This window comes from Aspergillus neoniger, assembly GCF_003184625.1.
Source record: "Aspergillus neoniger CBS 115656 unplaced genomic scaffold BO87scaffold_12, whole genome shotgun sequence".
Taxonomy (NCBI): Eukaryota; Fungi; Ascomycota; class Eurotiomycetes; order Eurotiales; family Aspergillaceae; genus Aspergillus; species Aspergillus neoniger.
The window spans coordinates 814,285-839,563 of NW_020291140.1; the positions used below are offsets into that span (position 1 = coordinate 814,285).

At 51.2% G+C, this 25,279-nt stretch overlaps 9 protein-coding genes across 9 annotated transcripts; 5 read left to right on the forward strand and 4 right to left on the reverse strand.

Moving 5' to 3' along the window:
* Positions 1–1,879: 1,879 nt before the first annotated feature.
* On the forward strand, positions 1,880–4,299 carry BO87DRAFT_375754 (potassium transporter). The gene is made up of 2 exons (XM_025623123.1): positions 1,880–3,244; positions 3,304–4,299. Exons 1-2 carry the CDS (start codon positions 1,991–1,993, stop codon positions 3,985–3,987), a joined length of 1,938 nt encoding a protein of 645 aa, XP_025481047.1. The 5' UTR covers positions 1,880–1,990; the 3' UTR covers positions 3,988–4,299.
* Positions 4,300–4,501: 202 nt separating this feature from the next.
* Positions 4,502–5,266, forward strand: BO87DRAFT_415218 (uncharacterized protein). Its single transcript, XM_025626673.1, has 3 exons — positions 4,502–4,688; positions 4,775–4,842; positions 4,944–5,266. Exon 3 carries the CDS (start codon positions 4,969–4,971, stop codon positions 5,134–5,136), a length of 168 nt encoding a protein of 55 aa, XP_025481048.1. The 5' UTR covers positions 4,502–4,688; positions 4,775–4,842; positions 4,944–4,968; the 3' UTR covers positions 5,137–5,266.
* Positions 5,267–6,592: 1,326 nt separating this feature from the next.
* On the forward strand, positions 6,593–7,482 carry BO87DRAFT_375756 (uncharacterized protein). The gene has a single exon (XM_025623124.1). The coding sequence runs from the start codon at positions 7,092–7,094 to the stop codon at positions 7,272–7,274; it is 183 nt and encodes a 60-aa protein (XP_025481049.1). The 5' UTR covers positions 6,593–7,091; the 3' UTR covers positions 7,275–7,482.
* A 1,076-nt stretch (positions 7,483–8,558) lies between these two features.
* BO87DRAFT_33502 (uncharacterized protein) lies at positions 8,559–8,990 on the reverse strand. The gene has a single exon (XM_025620471.1). The coding sequence runs from the start codon at positions 8,859–8,861 to the stop codon at positions 8,613–8,615; it is 249 nt and encodes an 82-aa protein (XP_025481050.1). The 5' UTR covers positions 8,862–8,990; the 3' UTR covers positions 8,559–8,612.
* BO87DRAFT_375757 (uncharacterized protein) lies at positions 8,693–10,382 on the forward strand. The gene has a single exon (XM_025623125.1). It carries the CDS (start codon positions 9,121–9,123, stop codon positions 9,967–9,969), a length of 849 nt encoding a protein of 282 aa, XP_025481051.1. The 5' UTR covers positions 8,693–9,120; the 3' UTR covers positions 9,970–10,382.
* A 1,578-nt stretch (positions 10,383–11,960) lies between these two features.
* BO87DRAFT_33523 (universal stress protein family domain protein) lies at positions 11,961–13,565 on the forward strand. The gene is made up of 2 exons (XM_025620483.1): positions 11,961–12,388; positions 12,448–13,565. The coding sequence occupies exons 1-2, from the start codon at positions 12,135–12,137 to the stop codon at positions 13,505–13,507; spliced, it is 1,314 nt and encodes a 437-aa protein (XP_025481052.1). The 5' UTR covers positions 11,961–12,134; the 3' UTR covers positions 13,508–13,565.
* A 1,648-nt stretch (positions 13,566–15,213) lies between these two features.
* BO87DRAFT_33506 (putative eukaryotic translation initiation factor subunit eIF-4F) lies at positions 15,214–20,533 on the reverse strand. Its single transcript, XM_025620472.1, has 5 exons — positions 19,712–20,533; positions 16,132–19,464; positions 15,990–16,073; positions 15,557–15,933; positions 15,214–15,503 (listed from the first exon to the last, which is right to left on the reverse strand). The coding sequence occupies exons 1-5, from the start codon at positions 20,390–20,392 to the stop codon at positions 15,359–15,361; spliced, it is 4,620 nt and encodes a 1,539-aa protein (XP_025481053.1). The 5' UTR covers positions 20,393–20,533; the 3' UTR covers positions 15,214–15,358.
* A 2,016-nt stretch (positions 20,534–22,549) lies between these two features.
* BO87DRAFT_33720 (uncharacterized protein) lies at positions 22,550–23,729 on the reverse strand. Its single transcript, XM_025620553.1, has 2 exons — positions 23,120–23,729; positions 22,550–22,901 (listed from the first exon to the last, which is right to left on the reverse strand). Exons 1-2 carry the CDS (start codon positions 23,520–23,522, stop codon positions 22,681–22,683), a joined length of 624 nt encoding a protein of 207 aa, XP_025481054.1. The 5' UTR covers positions 23,523–23,729; the 3' UTR covers positions 22,550–22,680.
* A 170-nt stretch (positions 23,730–23,899) lies between these two features.
* Positions 23,900–25,062, reverse strand: BO87DRAFT_305800 (HVA22/TB2/DP1 family protein; the record flags this gene model as incomplete). The annotated part of the gene is made up of 3 exons (XM_025619337.1): positions 23,900–24,692; positions 24,753–24,902; positions 25,034–25,062. The coding sequence occupies 3 exons, from the start codon at positions 25,060–25,062 to the stop codon at positions 23,900–23,902; spliced, it is 972 nt and encodes a 323-aa protein (XP_025481055.1).
* Positions 25,063–25,279: the final 217 nt, after the last annotated feature.

Below are 25,279 nucleotides of genomic sequence, written 5' to 3' on the forward strand. Positions count from 1 at the left end.
TGGCCATGCGGGCTGGGCAGGCGATTGTTTAGAGCTGTTCCTCTATCTGAGCAGACATGGCTAGGGGAAGTCCTGGAAATATTTTTCGCCTTTCGTGAGGATACTAGATGAGGCAGCTTCAATGGCTAGAGCAGACGCGTTGCTGGCCGGATATCTAATGCGGACCTGTGTCACAGTGAGTCAATTTCAGTCTTTTACCAGGGAACTATTACTGCACCAATTTCGAGTAATCTAACCTATCGGCAACAGCGACACCCTTGGCAAACCTTCAAGCGCACGAGCAGGGAGGCGCGAATCATGCTCCGTGGGGGTTATATGCTGGGACATATATCCCTCCGTCCGCTATCCAGACAGACACAATATATCGTTCCCTTTTGGTCTAACTGTTAGCGCTTTGACATTGTACAACCCAAATATCCGTTTTGGCGAATCATTTGCGCAAGTAGGTTGCGAAAGGTGAGAAGCAAGAATGAGTCCGGGAAAAATCGGAATGGCAGAACAAAGAAACAGAGCAGATCGCCTTCTCCTTTGCAAGTAGAACTTGATTGATACCATCATCTTTGCTCTTGATTTGATCATATTCTGCCATCTTTGGACAGAAACATCTGGGGAGAAAAGGCCACTATGAATGGCCTTCCTTCTTTCCATACTCAGCTTCCGTTATAGATTGACTTTTGGCTGGTTAATTCTCATAGATCATAACGGTCATTGTTTTTCTTCCATTATCCTTTGACCTAACATCAATATCATCCTCAGCCTACACCTCTTTTTATTGAATTTTCTGAAGAATTCAGCACACAGTCTTTACCGAAATATGGTGTTGATTGCCTTAATAGCAATGTCTCTAACCATTGCCATCTCACTTTCCTCCACGGTGATGAATGGAGAGCGATCTGGCAGCCAGCGTGGTTCTGGGACTGGCGAGAGAGCCTAAAGAGGTACCCTAGAGGCCCTCTCGAGGGATAGTCTTCTTAGAAGAGAGATCCTCTTCGAGCAGAGATTAGCCTCACCTTCCTGCGCAGGCTGATCTGGGGTTCTCCTCTCGCCGAGCCCCCCCACCCCGGCGATGGCGAACGTGTCGCTTGTGATGTTGCATGAATAGCAGAGAAGCCCCCACTGCACTGGCAATTGCCTGCTCAACAACAATCTCAGATTTCTATGACCTAGGGTGCTGGCGGTGACTGCCAAGGTCAGGAAGAGCCCAGCTCTTATGTTCACCCACCAACTTATCCTGAGTGTCGTTCAAATACTGCGTGCGTCTTCATCAGAAATGCCCACGCTGCACATCACTGGATTGTGTAGAGTTTGGGGCCCGAAACTCACGGTCGGGAACCTCTCTTGAGAATTTTTAAGTTAATTGATGAACTTCTCAGGTACGGTCTAAGACATTTTATCGAGCACATATGATGAAGCCGACTATTTGTCGAGTTGATGCCGGCAAAACAGTCAGAATCCCGTTCCTGAGTCCTGCAAGGGTTGAAACCAGCCCTAGTTGTAATAAATGCGTTAGAGTTGATCAAACTATGGACCGTGCGTCAGTGGCTGGAGGGGAAGAGAGTGTCAAGTTGAGCAAATCAAGGAGGTCAGTATGAGCGATTATTGTCGTCCATAACTTGGGTCTTTGCCATCTGCAGTGCAACTCCTCTTGCTGTCTCGGAAATGGGCACTGCCCCAAGCAAACATGTTTCTTCCCGATTAATTGGCAATAAATGGTGGGTCGTCATCCCGTATATATCTTTTTTGTGTTCCCAGTGACGATACTGACATATTCACCGGTCGATCAGTCAAGCCAGCCCAACTCACTCTTGTGATGCAGCTCATTGAGGCATTTGTCGGCTTCCAATAGCCACTCTCCTTTCAACACGCAAGGAGCCGATCTCGGACTATTTATTTCAATCAACAATCGAGACTCTGCCGACCAGACCATTTTGTTTTCCTTCTCAGCCATTTTAACTCAAGAGCTACCCCGACCGACTGAGGCATCTCACGCATGCCCCCACGCGAGTCCGTGGTCGACAATCCCAAGTCACCCCTACGCCGCTGTCACCACTACATTTACATCATCTCCTGGGCTCTACTATCGTCGCTTATTCTCTACTGCGCCGGAGGAATATCTTACGTCGATGCCTTGCTTCTCGCCTCCGGCGCAGCTACACAGACCGGCCTCAACACGCTAGATCTCAATCGCCTCCATGTGGTTCAACAGGTCACCTTGTTGGTGGTGTCAATGGTCACCAATGTCATCTTTGTCCACTCGCTGCTCGTAGTGATCCGTCTGTATTGGTTCCGGAAACGCTTTAAGAGAGCCATCAATGAGGCAAAGATGATGTGCCGCGCACAGCGGAACACCCTGAACCAAAGGCTTGCCGACGTGGAGAACGGGCCTTCTCGATCATTCTCGCGCGAAAGACCATCGGAGGACACGCCGTTACTTTCGACAGTCACCGAGGAGAGCTTGACTGCCTCGCCGAGCGAGTCGCCAGGGGGCAGGAAGTATGGCGCAACCGGCTCCATGAGCCCGCACATCACCTTTTGTGAGACGGACGCCGAGCACGAAGTAAAGCAACATCGACGGACATACTCTGGTACCTGGTCGCGTCGCTCCTTTCCTGAGATCGATAGTCCACAGCGGCGGCGATCGTTCTCCGAGATGCAGAATGACATGCCGCCGCTGCCATCGTTGATGTGGCAGTCGTCGATTGCCAGTTACTCCGATTGGAATGAAGCGCAAAAAGAGGAGCTTGGAGGTATTGAGTATCGAGCCTTGAAGACGTTGTTTGTCATCCTCGTTTGCTATTATGTGGTCATTCACCTGCTGGGAGCTTTGCTCTTTCTGGTATGGATCCTACCTAATAAGCACTATGGTCAGATCCTTGCAGACAATGGCCTCAGCCGGCCTTGGTGGGCTATTTTCACAGCCGGCTCAGCCTTCAATGATCTGGGATTCACGCTGACCCCAAACTCAATGGGGTCGTTCAATACTGCAGTGTTCCCGCTACTAGTGATGACCTTTCTCATCGTGCTGGGGAATACCGGGTTCCCATGCATGCTCCGCTTCATCATATGGACACTATCGCAGTTCACTACGTATGGCAGCCCCCTCCACGATGAGCTCCAATTTCTTCTGGATCACCCGCGACGGTGCTTCACATTGCTCTTTCCTAGCACCGAGACCTGGCGACTAGCCGCAGTCCTCCTGCTCATCAACGCTATAGACTTGATCATCTTCTACACCCTCCAAGAGGTGAGTTGACCCAGAAGAACAAAACCTCACCTGAACCAGTTTTCTCATGACCTCATCAGTTCCCCCATCCCAGCCCCATATCAGCCGGCCTCCGTCTCGTGAATGGGCTATTCCAAATCGCCTCAACCCGTACCGCCGGCTTCACCATCGCCTCATTGGGTACTCTCCACCCCGCCGTGCAAGTTTCATTCGTAGGGATGATGTACATCTCCGCATTCCCCATCGCGATCGCCATGCGTAAAACCAACGTCTATGAAGAACGCAGCCTCGGCATCTACAACGAAGAGTACGACGAGCATGACAAGCCGCACCAATCCGACTCCCTAGGCGCTCATATCCAGCGTCAGCTGGGATTCGATTTGTGGTTTGTCATGCTAGGGTTTTTCTTCGTTGCCGTCGCCGAGGGGAAACGTCTGCAGGAGAATCGAACGGACATTGCGTTCTCCCTCTTCCCAATCCTATTTGAGATTGTGTCTGCATACGGTACTGTGGGATTGTCCATGGGATACCCTGGTACGGAGACGAGTCTGTGTCGGGAATTCAATGGCTTGTCCAAAGTGATTGTCATTGCGATGCAGGTGCGTGGCCGCCATCGTGGTCTACCACATGCGCTCGATCATGCGATACTCTTGCCATGTGATTTAGTGGAGCCCGACGAGCAGGGACGGAGGCCAGAGTGGTGGTGGAAACGGTGGATCAGGAAGAAGAGCTCCGACTTGGGGAACTTGTTTACGCATGATTGACAGCTATTCAGCATGTATGAGCATAACTGCCTCCCGGTGGGCGTGTAGTGTTCTCGGCATGTATCCATTGTAGTTCAAGTATGAACTGCAGGAATGCATTGCATGTCATAACATAAGCCTTCCCTGCATAATCTCTATCGATCGGATTGAAGAATATCTCCACAATATAACACTAACAGTCTAACACTGCTGATATTGCCATGTTCCTCGGCAGCGCCGGGGATCTAATCCCCAACTCCGCTGGGTGGCAAGAGCCCACCATACATGTGAGGCGTTAACGTGCTGTGCATTACTACTACTACTTGTTCAAGCATAATATATGAAACGATACACAATTGATTATGCATGCATGCATGCATCCACTCAGTCCACTACATTTTATGTAACCAGGACCCTTAATCACATCGCCACCTATCAACCCACCTACCCACTCAGTTCCGACTGTCACGCGCAAGTAAATCCCTTAAACACCACCAACAACATCAACTGAGATGCATAGGGTGTACTACTATCGACGATAATCGCACATTATCCCCCTATCTACGGAGTAGGTATCTAGCCCACCACGCGAAAACCGGAACCAAAACGAAAAGAAAGAATGAATGAATGAATGAATGGGAATGACTCATCCAGTATCAAGCCTCAAGCCTCAATCATCACTCATCACGAGATCGCTAATCAATCACAATATCACTCAATCAGTATGTTGAAATCCATACCAAAGCCCACCCTCGGCCCGAAAGATCAACTCCGTAAAAAGTCATCTCTACTAATCAAAAATTCCCAGATCCCGGGATTATAAAACCCAAGTGAAAAATAAAACCGGCAGAAAAAAAAAAGGAAGAAAAGAATTAGGTAAAACATCCCGATCCGACTACAAGGCTGAAGAAAAAGATTTAAATAATTCCGAGTATCCGAGTGATTCATTCTTCACATGGTGATTTCTGATTGATTAGTGGATATTAGGGGATGAATTGAACCATGGGTCAGATCACGGGGTTGGTGGTTTTGGTTTTCCGGTTCCGGCGTATCCTTTGCTGCTGCTGTTGCGTGTCGGTCGGAGGTTGGGAGTGCGAATCGCCGATATCCCGTTCTTCTGACTCCCTTTCCTTGTCGGCGACGCGTAAGTGGGTTGGTTGTGCTGGGTAGATAGGGATTAGGAATTACGGGGATGGAGTTAGGTTATGTCCGATATACTTTAGTTACTATTATTCCAGTTATGGGGTAAATAGGTGAGTAGGTTTGCAGTGGTGTGTATTACCATGGATGAAGAGAGGGAGTGAGTGATTATTAATGCTTCTGTCAGTTTTGTCAGAAGTTAAGGTTGTGGTTAATATAGTTTCAAATCAAGATAGTGTTTCGAAAATGGGGACCCCGTAGGGATACGAGGACCACTGCTGCTGCTGTTGTTATTCCTGGGGATGGTTAGGTGATGGATGATAAATCTGGGGGTGATTAGTTAGGTGAAGTGGTCGGGATATGAGGTCAACACTTTCTGCTTCGTAATGTTTGTTGGATTTGTAGGGATCTGATGTCGTGACGTCAATCAGGATCAATCCAGACCTGGCTCTCTCTATTCTATTGTGTGTTGATCATCATCGAGAGATAGTATCTGGACGTGAATAGGAAAATGATATGTGTTTGTTCTAGAATCAACAGTCGTGGCGGATCAGACCGTCTGTATTATCATGATGATGGTGGTGATGATGATGATGATGATGGAGATGTCAGTGTGGCCAATATGAATGTCAAGATCATTGTTTGCAAGGTCAGGTTGATACGAGCGAGTCAAGGAATGATGTGGACTCCTGTCATTGGACTCCCCGTCTGCACAGTCCTTTGCTGGAGCGAGGGTGTGGCAGTAAACAAAGTTCCGGTGTTGCTATACAGGTAGGGACCAAGTATGGGCGCTGGCAGCCTGAAGCCATGACAGCGGTAGCGCCCTCCCGGACGCCCCGAGGCAGTGGTTGCGGGTGTGAAGATACTAACGAGTCCAGAGAGGTGGTTGATGTGGTTAACATTCATTGTCCTTCCCTGGCTTGAGTAAGCTTTGGCTGATTAACCTTCACGAGCAAGCCTCGAGCAGTTAACTAGCTAAATGCAGACAGGCTGAATCAGGCACTTGGTAGGAGATCTCCGTCAGGTCCCATCCCTCGTATTTCTGTTTCGGGGAGAGCTGAATGCCATGTCAGATTCTCTCTTTCTCTCTCCTCCCTTTTTTGCCCCACCGGCTGGATCCAGACGTGGTTTGAGGGAACACAGTGACATTCCTTGACACGCTGGGCGTTTTCATCATGGACTGGTTGCTGAAACTGGCTCGATCCAGACAATTCATTCTGTACGAGGGAATTGCGATCGTCTCTTCTAAGAATGTTTATTACTATTATTTGGTTATTGAGGGGTGAGATTATTGTTCTCAGCTCTGTTCTCTTTAAGGAAACAGACTCGATCATCAACTGATAGTATCACATGACCCACTAGCCACGATAGTTGCTGACTAGTCTGCTGCTCCCCACAGAAGTCCCCATCGAGGCTGTGTAGATACTAGTAGATAAGTGTGAGGTTTTAGATAGACGACAGATTAACTGATAGCAAACCAAGACCAGCACGTTGATTATCTTCATGATAATCCAGCCCCCTCAACACGATTACGTACGATTTCCGCCCCCATACTTTCCCAGTTAGCGAGACGACCTCGCGAAACACAGCCATCTCCTAATACGTACTCAGCCAGCCAGGGGGTGATCATCAAGTACTGCGGAGGCGGAGGCAGGCAGGCAAGCAGGGCGTCGCCAAGAGCAAGGACACGTTTGTCGCTAGCGGTCAACCCTCACAGATGGAATCAACACAAATAGCCCAACTCGGTAAGTTAGTTAGCTACCCAATTTTTGCGGTGGTGCCCTTGATCCTCCCTACGCGATCAGGGATACTTTGCCAAGCCTGGCTTGGACGTGCGGCTCTCCGCACAGGCAGACAAAGCGCACACGCCTATCATATTGTGATGGGCAGGCAGACTTCCCCGGACTCTACTACTAGTCGGCTTAGCAGGCAGATACAAACTGATTACTTGTACCTTGTAGGCACTGATCAATTAGAGGCGTGAAATGTGGCAGCCTGTGGGAACTTCATCGCCGAGTCCTGGCTGGCTTACGTGGGCTTTGCAAAGGCTGCCAGACAGAAAGAAAGGAAGCGAGATTATGCACGCGTACTCCATACAGTACGCGATATCCAATCCATTCAGCGAATTCGGAGGTATCAAGGGAGTGAGCAAAAGCAGGCAAATGTAAGTAGGTAAGATAGGAAAGGAAGGAAGTAGGCATAACTCCGTGCCCGTCGTCGTATTCGCTTGGCTAGTTAACCTCCCAAGGTACACGCGCCTCGGCCCTCGCGAATTATTGACCACCGCCCGGGATTACTGCTTCCGTGCACAGGTCAATCAATCCCTTTCCCCAATTGTATTAGCATTAGCTAGTGCAGTGCACGCACTTGGGTCAATGTCAATGCTCTTGCTTGCCAGACGAATACGCTCGACGCCGTAAACTTTCTTGTTATCCCTCGGGTCACAATCAGAGTGCATGCTGCTTGCTGATTATTATTCTGCGCGACCGGAATACGCGTCTACTTCCACGGTTGGTCACTTGGTATACATCTCGCTCGGGAACGTCGTTGTCCCCGAGGGTGGGGATGTGACTGGTGTCGTCGACTAGACCTATTGCAGTAGTGAGGCTGGCCAAGTTAGGGGACTCCTGGTTCTGCACCGCGAGCTTATGAATCGAGGATGCTGATTTCAAAGCGGACAGAAGTGTCATTACTACAGACTACACAGTGAGTAGGTATGACGAGCTGGCGCATTGACCCTAGGCGGCTCATTCAGAACCAGCTGGCCCCTTTGGTCCCGTGGAAATAGCAACCTTCACGGATGATGGGAGAAAGGGAGTAAGTACAGTTAGTAATTGGGGAGTCTGGCATGAGACGGAGCGAGCGATGACTGGGCATCTGCTGGAATTTTCTAGGCTTAGAAGCTCCCGTCAGCCGGAAATAACGGCGCGGAAAGATTGGTCATCCGACGCCCCGTCCAGGGTTTTTTTTTATTTTCATCCCAAATAATTCTATTTTTCTTTGCTGGGCTGGGCTGAGCGGTGATCGTCCACACGGAGTTAGCGGGCGGAGCCTGGCCGTGACTCATTTTTAGGAGTGATGATTGGGTCTGGCGAGGGGCGGTGAATTAACAGTTGCCTTTTCGAGCGAGGGAAATTGGCCCTGGTGGATCCGGCACCCTCCTTCCGATCCACGGATGGGCATCGATGGTTTCTGCCTCCGAAGGTCCGATTCCATATCCCTTCTAAACCCCGGTGCGTGAGAAAAAAAAGGTAAAAAAAATAAACTAAGGTTAATAATGGAGATAGGATTAGAAAAACAGAGAAAACACTGAGTAACGAAAAAAGAAATCAGCAGGAAAAAATTATCAGCCTAGAAAGTGGATATATCATATTAAATTGGTCCCTGTCTCCCGGTTGATCACTTTTTTCTTTCCCTACACAGGTTTACTCAAGTACATACACAGTACCTATTTCCTTCCTCCACATACATACTACATACACTCCCATCGCTTTAGGGTGACCACCTCAGACCGACTCTAGTACTGCTGTGCACCATCCTACATACGCACACAGGACATTACTCAAACCACATACCTCCAACACATCCGCTTTCCCCGCCACTACTGCTGCCTCATCCTGCCTGTTGTTGAACAGACAACCAGTGGAGACGCCTGAAGGAGCCAGGAACGGACGACGCATCGCTGGTCTGGTCGCGCCCATCCATTTTTTGCGCCGACATAGTGCAGGGAAACTATCTATTTTCCCATTTCCCATTTTTGACGCCGGAAACGAAAAAAAGCGGATCAAAGCGTAGTCGCGCCCCAAGATAAGGCGTCGTGATTTATTGATCCGCCTGCAGTCAACCTTGACTCACCGCCCCGCGATCTCTCCACCCGCTGATTGGCCCCCAGCCTGAGCGGCCGCCGGAAAAGGGAAGGCTGCCTGAGTCACCGCGCAGAGCGAACGAGTCACCTTTTGGCATTGAGCTCATAAGCACATCAACACGGTCCTCCCGGACACTTTTTTTGGCACCATGGCCTCTCGCTCTTCTTCTACTTCTACTTCTACTTCTACTTCTACCTCTCCCTCCCCCCTTTCGACCTCCGCTTCCACCATCACTCCCAGTTCCTACTTCACCTCTCTCGTGCGGAGACGCCAACAAAAGAAAATGAGCATCACTCAAACATACTACCTCGCCCACACCGCCCGCAAGAAGCTCACCCGGGAAGCTTCGCGGGCAGACCATGACCTCCGCCTCCTAGTTGGCCATGCCAACCTTCTGGATTCCCTCATGCTGGAATTGGCCGATGCCGAAAGAGAACAAGAACGTTGGTTCAACCAAACCGTCAGCGGAGTGACCAAGACCTCTTCGCAAGGTTCAGAATCCCGACACATCCAATGGGCAGAAACCGTGGTCGAAGACCCCGAGGAAGACTGGGATCCCGAAGACCTCTCCGACGCCGACTCCGATGTCAGCGACTCCGACTCCGACTATGATGAAGATGAATATGAAGATGAATCTCACATCTACACCCCCGTGCGTCGGCGGGCCCCGTCACCTGTCGCCATCATCACCGAAAAGGAAGTGGAGGAGGATTACGATTCCGACTCGGACTCGGACTTTGAATACGATGACGCGGAAGATTTGGAGGACTTGACCTTGACCCGCTCACCCTCCCGACAAACCCCTCCCGACTTGCTGTCGGACTCGGATGGGGAATCAGAAGACGACACCATGCCCCCGTCGCCTCCCCAACCGACACTTGAAACATTCAACGAGAAGGAACCTCAAACCACAGAGATCCCCCTCTCCCCTACGGATCTTGACAATGGGTATTACGTCCCTGGCCAGGCACGCAGCACAATTATCGAGGCGTACTGACTGTGCCCTGCCAATTGACGACCACGTCAATGTACCATACGTGATACCCCCATTTATTGATGAATTGTTCTGGAAAGGTTGATTATGTTTTTGGGCGAGTCGCCACCATCATAGCGGGTCCGGCGTTTTATTCTGCGACAAGATAAAAGGAATTCTTTGGTTGGGCATTCTGTTTTGGAGACTACTGTTTTGCATTGTTCGAGATCGCATCCCCATCTACTGTTTTTGCATGCCCGAGCGCTTGGGCAGTGATTCTCTACTCTTTGATTTTTCCTTTCTTGGATCGATATGGTCCCCACAGTTAGGCCGCTGGGATAGACGGTCGAGAACATTATTTTTTTTGCTTGTCCTCTTCGGAGGCAATATGAGATGAAACCCCATGATGAATGAATATCACATTACAAGAAAGACCAACCAACTCCCCATAATACTCCATAATAATACCAATAGATAAAGTAGATAGAGAGATATGCTCATCATCAACAACACCTTCCTGATGAGATTTGATCTTCACCGTAGATTAAAGACCAGCCCACATGGCCGCCAATAGCCGATTGATAGATGGATGTTTAGTCCGTACCTGGTCTCCACTTTCTTGGATCTGCGACTACTAGTCAGTCAAGGTTAGGCCTCTCGCCTGAAATGAAGAAGACATTGGGCGACGACTGTGATTGTGCAAGTCCGACACTTCGCCGTCTCAACTCCGCTGGGCCAGAACCGGGATGGCAGTGCCGATCGCCCGCGCCATCCAATCCACTCCTCAGCTACACTTTTTCTCCCTCTGCTATGTATCTATCTCCATCCAGACCCCAACTTGTCAACTAGTCATTGAGCACACCGCCCCGTGATGCATCACATGGGCGATCGATCCCGCCCGGCGGATCATCACTGCCGATCCTGACCTTCAACAACTTTCATTTACTTGCTTGTTTGGTGAGGGAGGAGGGTTTCCCGTGGTGTTCCTTGAAAAAGTCTACTTTGTACTCTTATCCCGTCCGTTCCTTGCCCGGAAGTTTCGGGTGACGGATATCCATGGGTATCCCATCACAAGAGAAATGTCTGGGGCTTCTCCGATCATGTGAACTTTCTGGTAGAGTCTTTGCCGGTCTCTCCGAAAAATTTTGCACTCATGGTTGAACTAGACTAGACCCTGAAGAAAAAAAGAAAAAGAGAATTAAGTCGCCGTTGATGTGGGTCAGTCAGAATCAGACTATTTATTCATATTTTACTCTAGATAGGAGAATTTATTTCCCTCATGATGGGGCAAATGGTTAGTTTAATTCGCGTTGCGAGGGGGGATACAGCGTACGTAGTAGTTGGGCAGATATTTGTTTGGTATTATTGGATTTTTCTCCGTGATAGTAATTTTTCTTGATGTCGCGATATTTAATTGACCATTCAGGAGGGTTGTGTATAGAACGTTTTGCCGGAGGGAGGAGGAGAGGAGTAAAAGAGAGGGGTAGTTTAGTAGCTGGTGGTGTTGTCTGATAGCAAATACTGTTTACTAACTTGCCAGATGCTTGTCCTCCTGTGTGCCAATGACTCTGTCCCGTGGATGCATTAGTCAAACCAAGCCATACTGCCATACTGTCCAAGTAACAAACTAACTAACTATCTTGTCAGTTATAACATCATTGAGTAAACCCCTCCTCACCGCCCTGCCCCGCTTTGGAGGATCTCCTCTCCTTTCCGGCTTTTGTGCTGCTTCTCATTCCTCTTCCGGCTTCCGCTCCGAGTGACCATCCCACTTCTCCATTCTCCATTCTGCTTCCTTCCATCCTCTCACTGACTGAGCTATCATCTATCCATCTATCCATCTACCTGCATCCACCCGAGCCTCCCTAGCCAGTCCCCCCCCCCCCCTGGAGCTCACCATCCAAGCATAACCTGCCCGGGGAGCTCTATCCTGATAAGCCCCGATACTCTGTACCGCCAAACCATGGTCTGCGTCTTGCGCATCGTACCACTGGCAGAACGTCTGGAGCTTCACGGTGGCTGAGCAACTCTTAACTTTAACTTTGTTATTCTCCGCTTGTCAGTCTCTATTCTTTACAACCAGGCTACATCATCAAACAACATAATCTCCGATAAGAAGTACCACCACCACCACAACCTCTCTTCCACCCCCTCACTCCCAAACCCACCCGGGCGCATTTCCTTTCGTCATGTCATTTCCTTCACTGGACGGCAACGAGCCACTCCCTGGCCGTCCCAGAACCGCTTCCACCACGCGAGCTTCACGTGGAGACTCTAGGAGGAAATCTATCTCATTTAATATCGGCGGTTCCGAATCCCTGCCTCCCAGTCGCTCGGCAAGCGTCTCGGATCGCAGGCGTTCGCCTTCCCAGGTGCCTACGGAGAGGGAGGCTAGACCTGCTACTGCTGCGGTTAGCCGCGGTCCATCCCCTCCTCCGCCCAAGTAAGTGCTGATACGTCCTGGTCCTCGTTGACATTATCGCTAATACGGTGGCTGCTAAGGACCTACGAACGGGGCGTCTCCTTCGATACATTTGATAATCCCGACGCGGCAGATTTCTCCTTGACACTGAATTACAAACACAAAGGGTACCAGAGCACGCGGCGCAGTCGGACATTTCTCTGCGGTACAGATCAGAACGATTATTCTGATTTCGCGCTCGAGTGGCTCATCGATGAGCTGGTGGATGATGGCGACGAGATCGTCTGTCTCCGTGCGGTGGAAAAGGACTCTAGTATCGCGAGTGATGCCGCAGTCGAGGCGGGAAAATACCGGAAGGAAGCGGAGAAGCTGTTCGAACAAGTGATTCAGAAGAACACCCAGAATGAGAAAGCGATCAGCTTGGTTCTGGAGTTGGCGGTCGGCAAGGTTCAGGACATCATACAACGCATGATCAGGATCTACGAACCCGCTATCCTCATCGTGGGCACGAGGGGCCGTAATCTAGGTGGCATGCAAGGATTGCTGCCAGGCTCCGTCTCGAAGTACTGCTTACAGCAATCGCCGATTCCTGTTATTGTGGTGCGACCTACAACCAAGAGGGAGAAGAAGAAAAAGAAGCGTCTCGCAGACCCCACCAGGCGCAACTACAATAATATACTGGAAATGAGTGAGCGACGAGGGAGCCACATCTTCGATAGAAGCTCCAGCAGAGACAGCAGTGTGTCAAAGCTGCCTGACGAGGAGGCTGCCGTGGCCGCTGCTCTCGGTCTGCCTTCGACATACACTCACTCACGGAGCTCGCTCTCCACTTCGGAGCGAAGCAGCGTCAGTCATGACGAGTCTCCCTCGCCCTTGGGCTCACCTGATGCTGCTTCCCGTAGCCCTCTTGGCGGGAGCGTGGAGAACTCCGAGATCGACACTGGGTCAGATGATGAGCCTACCGTATCGCACGAGGAGAATCACAGCGACGGAACTTTGTCGCCAAAACAGCCGTCTGAGACGCAAGAGGTCCCTGGATTGTCTGAGGTCGATGCAGGCGCATTTACGTCCAGCATGAATGTCCCTCTTATCGTAACCGAAGACACTCCTCCAGGCGGCACAGAAAAGCAAGATGATTGAGCGAGAAGAGGTATACCGAACACCAACCTGGTAACAAATACTTTGGGTCGTTACGCCCATCAACCCACACATACTCACAGATCACATGTTTGAAGATAATAGGCAACCAAGCCCTTCATTGCACGTGAGACTGTCCAACAGCTGTCACCTGAGAACACCTCGGGGTTCTATCACAGCATGATGGGCCGATGCTCACTTGGCAAAAGACAATTTCAAGAAAGCAACACGCTTCAAGCAGCGTGGATGCTGCTAGGGGCGACACTATGATGGTCCCCGAATGATCTTTCAATTCACATACATATTTCATCTTGTTCACTTAGCGAGTTGTCGAGTCAATAGAGCGCAAGCACGCCAGTGCACACACACACATACATAACCTACATATACATACATAGATCAAACTACCTGATCATAATCAACAATGTAAACTACTTATATGAGCTACTTCCAAGCATGCACCATTCCCCCCTCTAAAAGGCTTCAACTAGCATCATAAGTGTTCATTCCTACTACAGTACTACCATCTCACTCAACATAGTGATCTTCCCTATCTCCGTCGCCTCTTCAAACCAAATCAAATTAAACTAAGCATATCAACTAAGATATAGTTTAATTACCACTCACTCACTCACTCATAGTCCTTTACCTCGAAGACATACATACATACACACACTATCGATAAAGCCCAGAGACATAAATCGTTATGTTTACTATAAGGGTGGGGAACAAGTACAAGATACTAACTACACATTCCTCTCTCCTCCTTCATGGTTACTGATGCTGAAGCTACTATGACAAACAAGTAAAGTTGAACGAGAATGTAGGGGTTGGTGATGAGAACCAGAGTGAAAATTGGGCAATAGCTATCATACTACAAAGGCAGAGCCATCCAGCAATGGAATACTACTATCCCAACAAGCACTACAACTACTTCTCTCATCCAAGATATCAAAGCAAGATGTTATTATATTAAAACAATGAAGAGGGGGGGGGCGCTTAAAAGTATGTCGATGATCCGGGATGTCGACAAGAAAATAAGGTGAGTTGGGAAGAATATTGAGAGGAAGAATGGGATGGAATAAGGACCAAGAAGAATGGAAGAATAATGGGAAAAAAAAATAATAAAAAACTTTTCTAACGAGATTTTGTCTAAGAAAGTAGGAAGTAGAAAGAAAAGGAAGAAGCAACTGCAGGGACACTGCAAGCTATCGCCAGCAACACACCGAAACCCAGTGTAGATGCATCAAATGAAGAAGTGAAAGAAAGAAAAGAGGCAATAAAACAACGTGACTACTAAAACTTGTCTCTCGCATGACATAAGTAAAAACGTCGTGGCTAGCCTGCAAGTCCCGCCCCGGTGGTCGACGCTAGTTCTCTGCTTCTTTTTTAATCGAGAAACTGCAGCGTCGCTTCGGAGAGGAGAAACCGTCAAAGCTCTCCGGGTATTGAAAATGCATGGAAAAAGAAAGCAAGGAAAAGGACACATAGAGCAATACATGATATGATAGCAATAATGGAAAAAGAGGATGATCAAAAGCAAGGGCATAGCAAAGGTCACCATGGACACTCCTGCGAACCAAACCTATCTCGCTAGATTCAAGAAACCCCCACCTCCGTTATGGGTCGTAGCAACAGAATTGTACAAGAGAATGTCGGAAGTCCCCTCTATTTCCACGGGAATAATATGAGCGACCGATCTTTTTGGTTTTCGCCGAAATCATGGACGAGAAGATTAGGGAGGAATGTTCATTTCAAATCACATGACGGACATGGTCGTGACTAGGTGTCAAAAAAGAAGTGAGGAATTTTCCAGAAGAACGGAATCATTTTTCATTATCATTGCGACAGAATCTATGAGGCTTCCTCACCGTCCTTGGACGGGGTCTTGGAAGGCCGGCGCTCGACCGCGGGTTGCGACTTGGTCAGCAGAGGAGAGGTAGGGTTGGAGGGAGGGGAAGTGGCCATGTTGTCACGGTCTTCCAAGCTTGCCAAAGCACTAGAAAGATATTAGCGTCATCTCATGGAAGAATAAACTCTGGGCTCACTAACCTGAAGGCATTGATCGAGGAGGCGGCCTCCTTGTCTTCCTTCTTGCCGGTAGGAGTGCCAGTGCGGCTGCTAGCAGCGCTGTCATCACTGCCACGAACCAAGTTGCCACCAGGGCCCAGATTCTTCCGTCCGCTGTTGCTGCGGGAGCCCAGCATGCTGGAGGGGCCGAAAGACATCGGCTGGTTGGTTTGACGAGAGGTGCGAAGCCGGCGGAGATCGTCACTGCCGACCTTGCTAGACGCGAAGTCTTGCGGGGGAGCCTGGTTACCATATCCGCTGTAACTGCGGGCATCGCCACGACCCAAGCCGGGGCGGCTACCACGGTTGGCCTGTTGGCGAAGACGCTCCATCTCGGCTTCCTGTTGGGCACGAGCAGCCTGGTTGAATAGTCAGTAAAGGTACAACCTACACATATGAAAGATCAAATACGTACCTCTTCACGGATCTGTTGGATCGTCTTGGGACCCTTGTCAGCATCCTTAGACTGCCAGCGAGCGGAACGCAGATCCACGATGTCCTAATGCGAATGTTAGCAGATGTCGCAAGCCAGTGTGACAGCGGTGGCGAGGTCTTACCATCAGCATGAAGCGCAGACGGCTGGGCAGGCCAGGAGTCTGGATCATCAGACCGATCCGGTGGAAGTAGGCGTTCATGAAGGCGTGGCCCTTCTCGGAGACATCGAGACTGGCACCAATGGTACGCAGCAGACTGGTCAAACTCTCAACCTCGGCCTCATCAGGCATACCTTCGTAGTCGACAAGCTTCTTCACACACTCGTGCATGATACGCTCCGTCAACATGCCCAACTTGTACAGCTCACCAATGAACTTGACGAGACCCAGACCACGACGCTTGGCGGCGGCAGCCTTGTAGTATTCATCAGACATCATGGCGGCCTCCTCGGTCTCACCCTCCGGCTTAGGGGGCAGGTTGACCTTCCAACCACGCTCGAACTCCTCCTGACAACGGTTGAGGAGGTACTTGCGGAACAAGCTACCACCAGCGACAACGTTGCCATTCTTGTCATGGATGTTCTCATCCTTGATCTCAGCGCTCATACTCTCAAGCATGCGCTTACAGAACTTGGCATAAATAGAAGCCCAGTGGGCCTCGTCGGTAGCCTTCTCGAATGTAAGCTGGATGACCTGGCGCAGAGTACGCCCATCGGTCTCGTCTTTGGACTGAGAGACAATTTCCAGGAGCTGGCCGGCAATACGGTCGAAGTTCTCAGGGGTCATCTTGTTCAGAGCAGCCTTGACCTTGCGCTGCACCATATCCGGAGGCATGTAAGCGGAGCCGGCAGGAGTAGGCCCAGCAGCAGCAGCAGCAGCAGCAGGGGCTTGGCCAATACTGCGAGGCTTCCAACCAGTAGAAGACACCTGCAGAGCCTTGACTTCCATTCCAGCGGTAAGAGGCATGGACTTGGCCATTTCCTCCTCCTTCTTGGCGTTCTGCTTATCACGCTTGCTGCCAGTCCGCGTACCGGAGCGGTTGCTGGAGCCAACACGAGGAGAAGAGGGCATGCCGGGGTGCATAGCGCTCGCAGAGTTGGTGCGACTGAGACCAGGAGCGCCAATTCCGAGACCAGGACGTCCGAAGTTGCCGAAGGGGTTGCCCATGGAAGAAGTGCGTGCGGCGTTCGACATAGCGAAGCGCTCGGCAGAAGTGGTACCAGGAGGCAAGTTGGAGCGGCTGGGGGCCTGGCCGAAGTTGCCCATCTGGAAGGGGGCGGCACCAGGGCGCGAAGAATTGCGGCCACCCATCATGGGCGTCCGGGCAGACTGAGGGCGAGAGGAATCGCTATCACCAACGGTCTCACGCACGCGCGCATCCCAGTCAATGGAAGGCTTCTCCTTGAAGACACTCTGGAACTGCAGCAAGAACTCCTTGTTGTAGTGGAACTTGCGGTCGGCAGGGGCACTTGCGTTCAGCGCGGGGTTCGGGGAGGCGATAGATTCAGGGTAAGTAATCTTGCTGAGATCATCGACAAACCGAGCAGAGTGCAGAGCCTTCATGGCTGCGCTGGGCTGAGGAGGCTCAACGGCCTTGGCGGTCTCCAGCTTAAGAGCAGCCGGCTTCTCGCGCTTGTTGGCACTGGCAGGCTTCGCAGGAGGTCCCATGGACATGTCAGAAGCGGGAGTAGCGGCACCGCTGTCTCCAGGAGTACTGGCCTCGGTAGCGGGGAAACCACCCTTCTTGAGAGAAGCAAAGAGATCCTTATCCTTGGACTCCTCTTCACGCTTCTTAGCACGAGCCTCTTCCAGGGCCTCGGCTTCACGCTCAGCGTTCTTCATGTTGGCCTCGTAAGCCTCGAGCTCCTCCTTCTCCTTGCGCTCCTTCTCTTCCTTCTCAGCCTTCTTCTTGGCGTAGTAGGCCTCTTCAGCAGCACGCTCCTTAGCCTCGATCTCGGCCATCTCGCGTTCGATGGCATCGTAGTCGATATCGTCATCGTCAGCAGGGGCAGGGGCAGCGGCGGGCTTGGAAGGCTCCTCGGCCTTGGTCTCAGAGGGCTTATCCTTCAAGCTCAGGTCCTCAAGACCCTTGCGAGCCGCTTCCTCATCCGCAGCCTTCTTCTGTGCAGCTTCCTCCTCTTCCTTCTTCTTTTGAGCCGCATCCTCCTCGGCCTTCTTGCGCGCGGCCTCTTCCTCTTCCTCCTTCTTCTTCTGGGCAGCTTCTTCTTCCGCCTTGCGACGCTCAGCCTCCTCCTTCTCGATCCTATCCTGCTCAATCTTCTGGTGCACCGCGTCTCTCAGCTCCTTCTTCTTTTCCTCATCCGTCTTAGTGGACTTGGAATCGGTGCGAGTGTGGTCGGCACTGCTGCCGGTACGCGGGGGGGGAGTCGAGGTCGGGGTGGCAATTTTGACAGGGGAAGGAGTGACACGGGCAGGAGAAGCTGGGGCCTTCTCGAAGGTCTTCACGGCACCACTGCCAGGATCCTTGATGACAACGGCATTCTTCTTGGCCGTGGGGATGACGAAAGAGGACTTTTGAGGGGCGGGGCTGTTGGAGGAACGGCTGGCATTGTGGGCATGAGCGGGGCCAGGAGCGCCAGCCGGGGGCTGACCTTGACCCAAGCTCGACCCGGGCCGATCGTTCGAATGAGACGGGCTACGAGACAGAGCTGTGGCCTGTGCGGCGGGCTGCACCGGGTACTGGTTCTGCATGTACGGGGCCTGAGGGTTGTAAGGAATGCCCGGGCGAGGCTGCGGCGACGGGGGCATGTACGGCACACCGCTCATGTTGTAACCAGGGTAGAAGCCGTAGTTCGGGTCGAAGGTGGGATATCCCTGCTTTGATTTCATCATGGTTAGATAGCGTTCAAAATGGCCACTTTCTGGCGCCAAATTCGGAGGCAGAGTTATGTGGGGGCTATGGGTAGCAGAAGAACGTGGGGGGACCGGGGCACGGGATGTTCCTTTCCTGCGATTCAAGGCGCCACCGCGGCGTGCAGGCTTTTGCAAGGGATGGGGTCTCACAGGTTGAGGGGGCATGGGTTGGCCATAGTAGGGCTGAGGCGCCATCTGGGGATGGGCCATCGGGACCTGGTTCATCTGAGGAGTGGCCGGGTGCGCATTGGCCAATGCGGGACTGCGACTCGCCTGGTGAGGAGAGTTGGGGAAGGGCATCGGGCGCGGCTGGTTGGGGAACTGAGGAGCCATGTTGGGACCACCACGGGGTTGATTGGGGGTCGAACGGAAGCTGGCGTTAGGCGAGTAGGGGATCTGTCCCTGGTAGCTCGACTGCGAGAATCCACGTCCACGACCACCCTGATGGTGGTAGCCGCCGCGACCGCCGGGACCGCCGCCCATGTGGTTGCTCATGTCGCTGTGGGTCGACTGGGAGGATTCGCGACGCAGATGGGTCGACTGAGCGCCAGGACCAAGGGGTGCCTGAGGAGCCGGGCGCATCTGTTGCTAGCGCATAATTGTTAGTCACAGCATTTCACAGGGTAGGTATGCAGTCGGAATGCCAAGCAAAAGAGATGTGATCCGCAAGATTTGCCCCATTCCTAGCTAGGGAATTCCACCCGATCTGATCTTCTTTTCTTCCACTCGACGAGAATTTTTTTTTTCTTCAATGTGGGAAAGATGAAGGGAACCAAAAGGGGAATAAAATGGGCTCGTAGAAAGGAAACACAAGAAATTCGCCACTTACGTTGTCACCAGAGTCACCGAAGCTGCCAAAGTTCGGGACGTTGCCCTGAGACTGATACGACGACGGCGGTGGCCGGCCACCGCTCGAGGCGGGCTGCGGGATGGGAGAAGGCGAAGTCTGGGGAGAAGTCACGCGAGGGTTCATGGGCGGAGTAACACCGAGACCGGACTGAGGCTGGTTAGCCAGGACAGCGGGATTGCCCATGTTGGGGGATGACTGCTGGTTGGCAGCGAAGCCAAACTGCAGACTGTTCGGACGACCGGTTTGGCCACCGTTAGGGATGTATCCCGAGGTGCCAGCGGAAGTAATAGTCACGGAAGGCTTTCTAGTGTGGTCGCCCTGGGAGGCCGGGGCCGGGGCGCCATTGACGATGGTGACGCCGGGGGTTTGGGATTGCTGCATGGGTTTGCCGCTCACAGGAGATGCTGTAGTCGACTTCCCATGTTGCGACTGGCCGCCCACGGTGACGGGAGCGGCGGTCGAGTCCGTCGCGGACTTCTTGGTGGCGTTGGCGTAGGAACGAGGAGCCGTCGTCGAGGTAGACGAGGGCGTAGGAACCGGCGCCTGAGGCGAAGATTTCCCACCCACTGAAGGAGAGGAAGTGTGTGCGGAGGAGGCGGCCTGAGTCGAGGTGCTCTGTCCTTGAGGTTGAAGGCCTGACTTGGGAGGGATCGAGCTCATTAGACAGGTGATACGCAAAGAAGGTTCAAGCGCTGATAGTTGATTTTAAGATGGGAGGAGAGGGTGTAAGAGAGGACGGTAAGGCTGTTTTTGACAAGAAGACGATTGCGTTAGAAAGGCGTGAGGCTTTTCGGAGGGGGGAGCAAGGGTGATGTCAAGGGTGTGTGTTACCGCAGTCAAGAGGAACACGCTCTAGAACCGCACATCCAAAGATTCCCACACGAAACGGGAAAGGAATCGAAGAGGGGGGAGATTGGGTCGTCTGCGGAAAAGACGAGCGAGATGGGGAGGGGAGGGGGGAAGGAAGAAGTGAAGACCACAGAACAAGAAAGATATCACGTCGTGGTCAACGACGATGGGTCTGGGGAAAGAAAAAGAGGAAAAAGGGAGAAGAGGGAAAAAAAGAGGGGGGAGGAAAAAAGGCGAGAAGTTTGGAGGGAAAAGATTTCGGTTCCCTATTTTTTCCTTTTGGTGTTTGGCCGGTAAAAGTTGGTGGTGGTGGTGGTGGTTTTTTTCTTTTTTATTTTTTTTTCTTCTCTGGTGGTGCTTTTTTTTTTTTTTTTCCCTTCTCACTTTTTTTTTTTTAATTACCGTTCGGGTTTAGGCGTAAGGACACCCGCCAGAACCAACACCAAACGGGTTGTAAGTGACTACTCGGAACAACCCACACAACAACACACAAGCAGCGAAAAGAGTAGGTGTGGGCTAGAACCACGTCAATAATTTTCCCAGCTTTCTTAGACCCTAGTAAGAATGAAAGGAATGTGCGTCTGAACAGAAAAGATGAATCACCCCATTGTGATTTGAGTCAGACTTAGTGACTGCGCCATCTGATTGATTGTCATTTATGGCCTACACAATACACCAGAGGTACATCTTGACGCGGAATCTCCGCTCCATCGGGTCAAGGCGGCGACGGCCACCGGAGCCAAGGATGTCACTAGGCCAAGAGTGGTATCATTGGGGGTAAATAACCAACCCTCTTTCATTGAACATTACTGACTAACGGACTAGTAGTACTGTGTAGTTAACTAGTCTGGTAAGTAAGTGACCAAGATCTTGTCGCTCAGGCTCGCACTGGCGCTTCCTGCTTCTACCTTGGGATGACATTGTCCGTGGCGAGACGCTATCCTAAGCGCTTATATCACCCAGTAAAATCATATGTTGATTAAGAAATGAGAAATGATGTGTTATATCAGGAAATGCATCGCAGATTCTTTCTCTTCTGCCTACTATCTATCTTCAATGCTCATCATCATTGTAGTAGTAGTGAATGGTTTAGCCAAAGCAATGACGCTGGATGCTATCATTTTGACACCTTAGGCACCCACTAGGTTTTGGCGTTTGCCACACAAAGCAAGCAGCTTACTTTCCAATACCGTATGATACGGTCATGGGAATCATTCGGCAGCACCACACCTTAACTTACTGCTTGCTTGATTGCTTGTGTTACTTGCACAACTCTTCAGCTGATGGGCGGGAGTTGCAGCTTATTATCCCATCTTACAATTTCTTAAAATAATAAGGCTTATACAAGATTTCCTTACGAAAGATCAAGCATAAAAGGGAAGAAACATGAACTGAAGAATTGAATAATAAAAATAGAAGACGGAAAGGGCATATATCACAAAACCGATCTTCCCCTTCACAACGCCCGAGCACCCAACCATGCACCCCCGATCGCCCGGTCAACAAACCAAAACCACGTTAAGCCCGATTTCCCAGCATTCCAAGCAGATACCGACATGCATCCAGCCTACCACACACCGGCGAAAAACCCATCCATCCATCCCTATCGATAACTAACTGCTAAGCAAGAACAGACAGGCAGACACAGACCAGATAGACACCGCAGGTTTATTAATAGAAAGTAATATTATTTTCTTTTTTTTTTTTTTTCTCTTTGATACTTCGTTGGGATTTGTGCGATCTCGCCTCATCCCGGCTATGCAGAAGAGTAAGGCCGGTGTTGTGTTTTTTTTTTTTTTTCTTTCCTTGCCAATTCCTCACATGCCTGGCTGACTGACATCGGCCAACCGGCCGACAATACTAGTACTAGTCAACTAGTAGTAGTAATCCACTACCTATTCCATCTTCCCTGCCTTGATTGGGCCGACGCTATTGACTGCCAGCATGTACTTAAACGAAGAGTAAGTAACTAACTGAACAAGACAAGACAAGACAAACTGCCTTGGTTATGGATACCGGTGAATGAAATATCCAGCCTCTCTTTAGAAAAAATATTCCCATTCTTCTGCCCATCCCCAGATCCCATATTCACCGTGATTTTATTCTTCTTTTCCTTCTCTTCCCTCTTGTTGTTCACCTTTCCCATTATTGAAACCCTCCTTCCACACCATATAACCCCCAGCTGACACTATCACCCCCCGCACAGTGTTCAACACCGGAGCCGCCGCATACCCATTCATCGCCGCGCTTTGCAAACACGCCCGGACACTTCGTGCGACAGGATTTCCCAAGTAGGATTGGCTCCATGCTGCCAACGACCCTATAAGCAATGTATCAAGTGACGGGGTCAGTAAAGTGGGTTAAGGTAAGTAGTACCGTAACTCCGCACACAGAGAATCGAGTAGAGCGACAATCCACAAACACCCAACATGAGTACAACCACCCAAACAGTGAATCGTAAGTAGTAGAACAGCAAAATCTTATAGCAATATCACCCCCGAAGTTGCTATGGTGTAATCAATTGCATTGTAGACATACCTGCCCACGGCCCCAACCGACCATATCCCACCAGGTTAAGCAACCCTCCCGGGTAGACAAGACCCACGATGCTAAAGATTGTCTGGTAGGGATGTTTCACAACATAGTCTTTTGTAGCATTCCCCGCTCGGGCAATTTGCGGCTTCGCAGCATCCACGTAGGGACCGGTCCGGTTGGCGAGTTGAGTCAGATTCAGATTCAGATTCACGTTCGTCAAATTCAGACCCGTTAGATTCAGACTCGATGTGTTGGGGACGAGATGTCCTGCTACTTGTTGGAGGCGTTGGATGGTTGTCTGTGTGGTGTTGAAAACAGACCCCAGCCCCAGGTGGTTGCCTGTCATTGCTGCGGAGGTGAGCGCTAAGAGATGGATGAGGGTGAATAGGAAGGTGGTAAGTTGCATGTTCAAGTGTGATGGCGCTGCATTTAACGGTGGTGGTGCTTGCGGGGATCGTTGGTGGTTTTTCCTGAGCCTTGAGGGAGGGGTAGATAAGAGTGTTATTAGTAGCCAGCTGGGACGCAAGGCTGTCGGTATCTACGTGGTGGTGTTGGTTCGGTTGGGCTTTTCTGTACAGTGACAAGGGGCTCGTGCAGAGAGGCTGCGGCAAGGCGCATTTACTTCGCATACGTCGCTGCCACTCACGTAGCGCTGCTACTTCTGTTTCAGCTGGATTGCGGCTGCTTTCGCTTGAAAAGACATCCCGCCCTATCAATCTTGCTTTTTCATTGGAGAAAGAGTGCTAGTCTCATGCAAGAGAACTGTCTGCTTGGTCTAGGTTTTCAGTGAGCCCGACTTCTTGCGCCCTCGTTCCCATGGTCTACACCCGAGGATCCAGCTTGCTCCCCACCTGCAAACCAACCAGAGGCCCAGTTGCCGCTGCTTGTGCGGCCATGCGCATCGGACGAGCGTTCCTGAGTATCCTCATGCTCCACATGAGTAAAAGAGTTCTCGCTGCGGTTCTTTCGCAGCGGTGCACCACCGTACGCCAGGTCATCCACCTCTGCGCCTGCACTGTGCAGGTCGCGCTCCTCCTTGGCCAGAGCGCTACGCAGCACTTCCAACATGTCTCTTTGGCTCGATATATACTTGGCCTTATCCGCACGGGACATGGACGCGACCTCCCGTGGCAGTAGTGTTCCGCTAGCAGACAGCTCCTCCCCGCGTGCTTCAGCACTCTTGCCAGATGCAACTGAAGCGACCGCGGAGCCGATGGCAGAGAGCCAGTCGTTGCCTGTGGCTGGGGCAGAGCCTCCAGCGGCAGTGGGAATATTGAACCGGGACAAGAGCGACTGCGCATAGGCAGCCGGGCCAGTCGGGGGTGGAGGAGATGCGGGACGTTGGGCCGGCAAGCCCAGAATATTTTCCCGGACGTAGTCTAGGGCTTGATAGAAATACTGAAGTCCTAGAGCCTTGGCACGCTCATGGCTGCGGCCAATGAATTCCTCGATTTCACGCTCATGGTGCTCAAGGAAGGGGTCGACATATTCCTGGTATAGACTCCGAGCTCCCTGCGTTTGGGGGAGAACAAGATAGGAGAAGAAGAAGAGTCGGATCCAGCTATAGAACGGGAACCTGCAACAACCTGTCAGCAGACGGACTTAAGCATGCCCTGATATTGTCTCGTGGCCGTACCATCCCAGAATGAAGATCGTCCACGACTCCGCCATCAGCACGGCCGACAGAACGACCCAATACATGAGCCATGGTGCCAGCTGGGAAGGGTCGCCAGTCCGGAGGGCTTTGAAGGAAGCAAATATAGGAAGCAGGATCGTGATGATTGAGCTAAATGCATGGTCTTGTTAGCATATGCATAGCATATGAGAAAGTGCAGGGAACAACTCATAAGGCCGGGGTGTCCGGGGTCGACCGGCATCGCCGGGACTCGATGACGAAAGATAGCAGGTGGTACTCACGACAAAAGGTCCGCAATGATACCGAACATGATGGGCGATTGTTAACAGTTCGATCCGTTTGCTGAACTGGGTTCCTTTGGAGAAAAGGGTGCTAGGAGGGGGGAAAGAATTTATCGGTAAGCTGAGCTGCTGCTGGATTGCGGGGCAGAAGCTTCACGCGACCAACGGACCGACACAAAGGAGAGCGGCCAGCCGCAAGAAAAGTCTATTGCTTGAAGATTCTTAGCGGAATGGCCTGCAGATTCC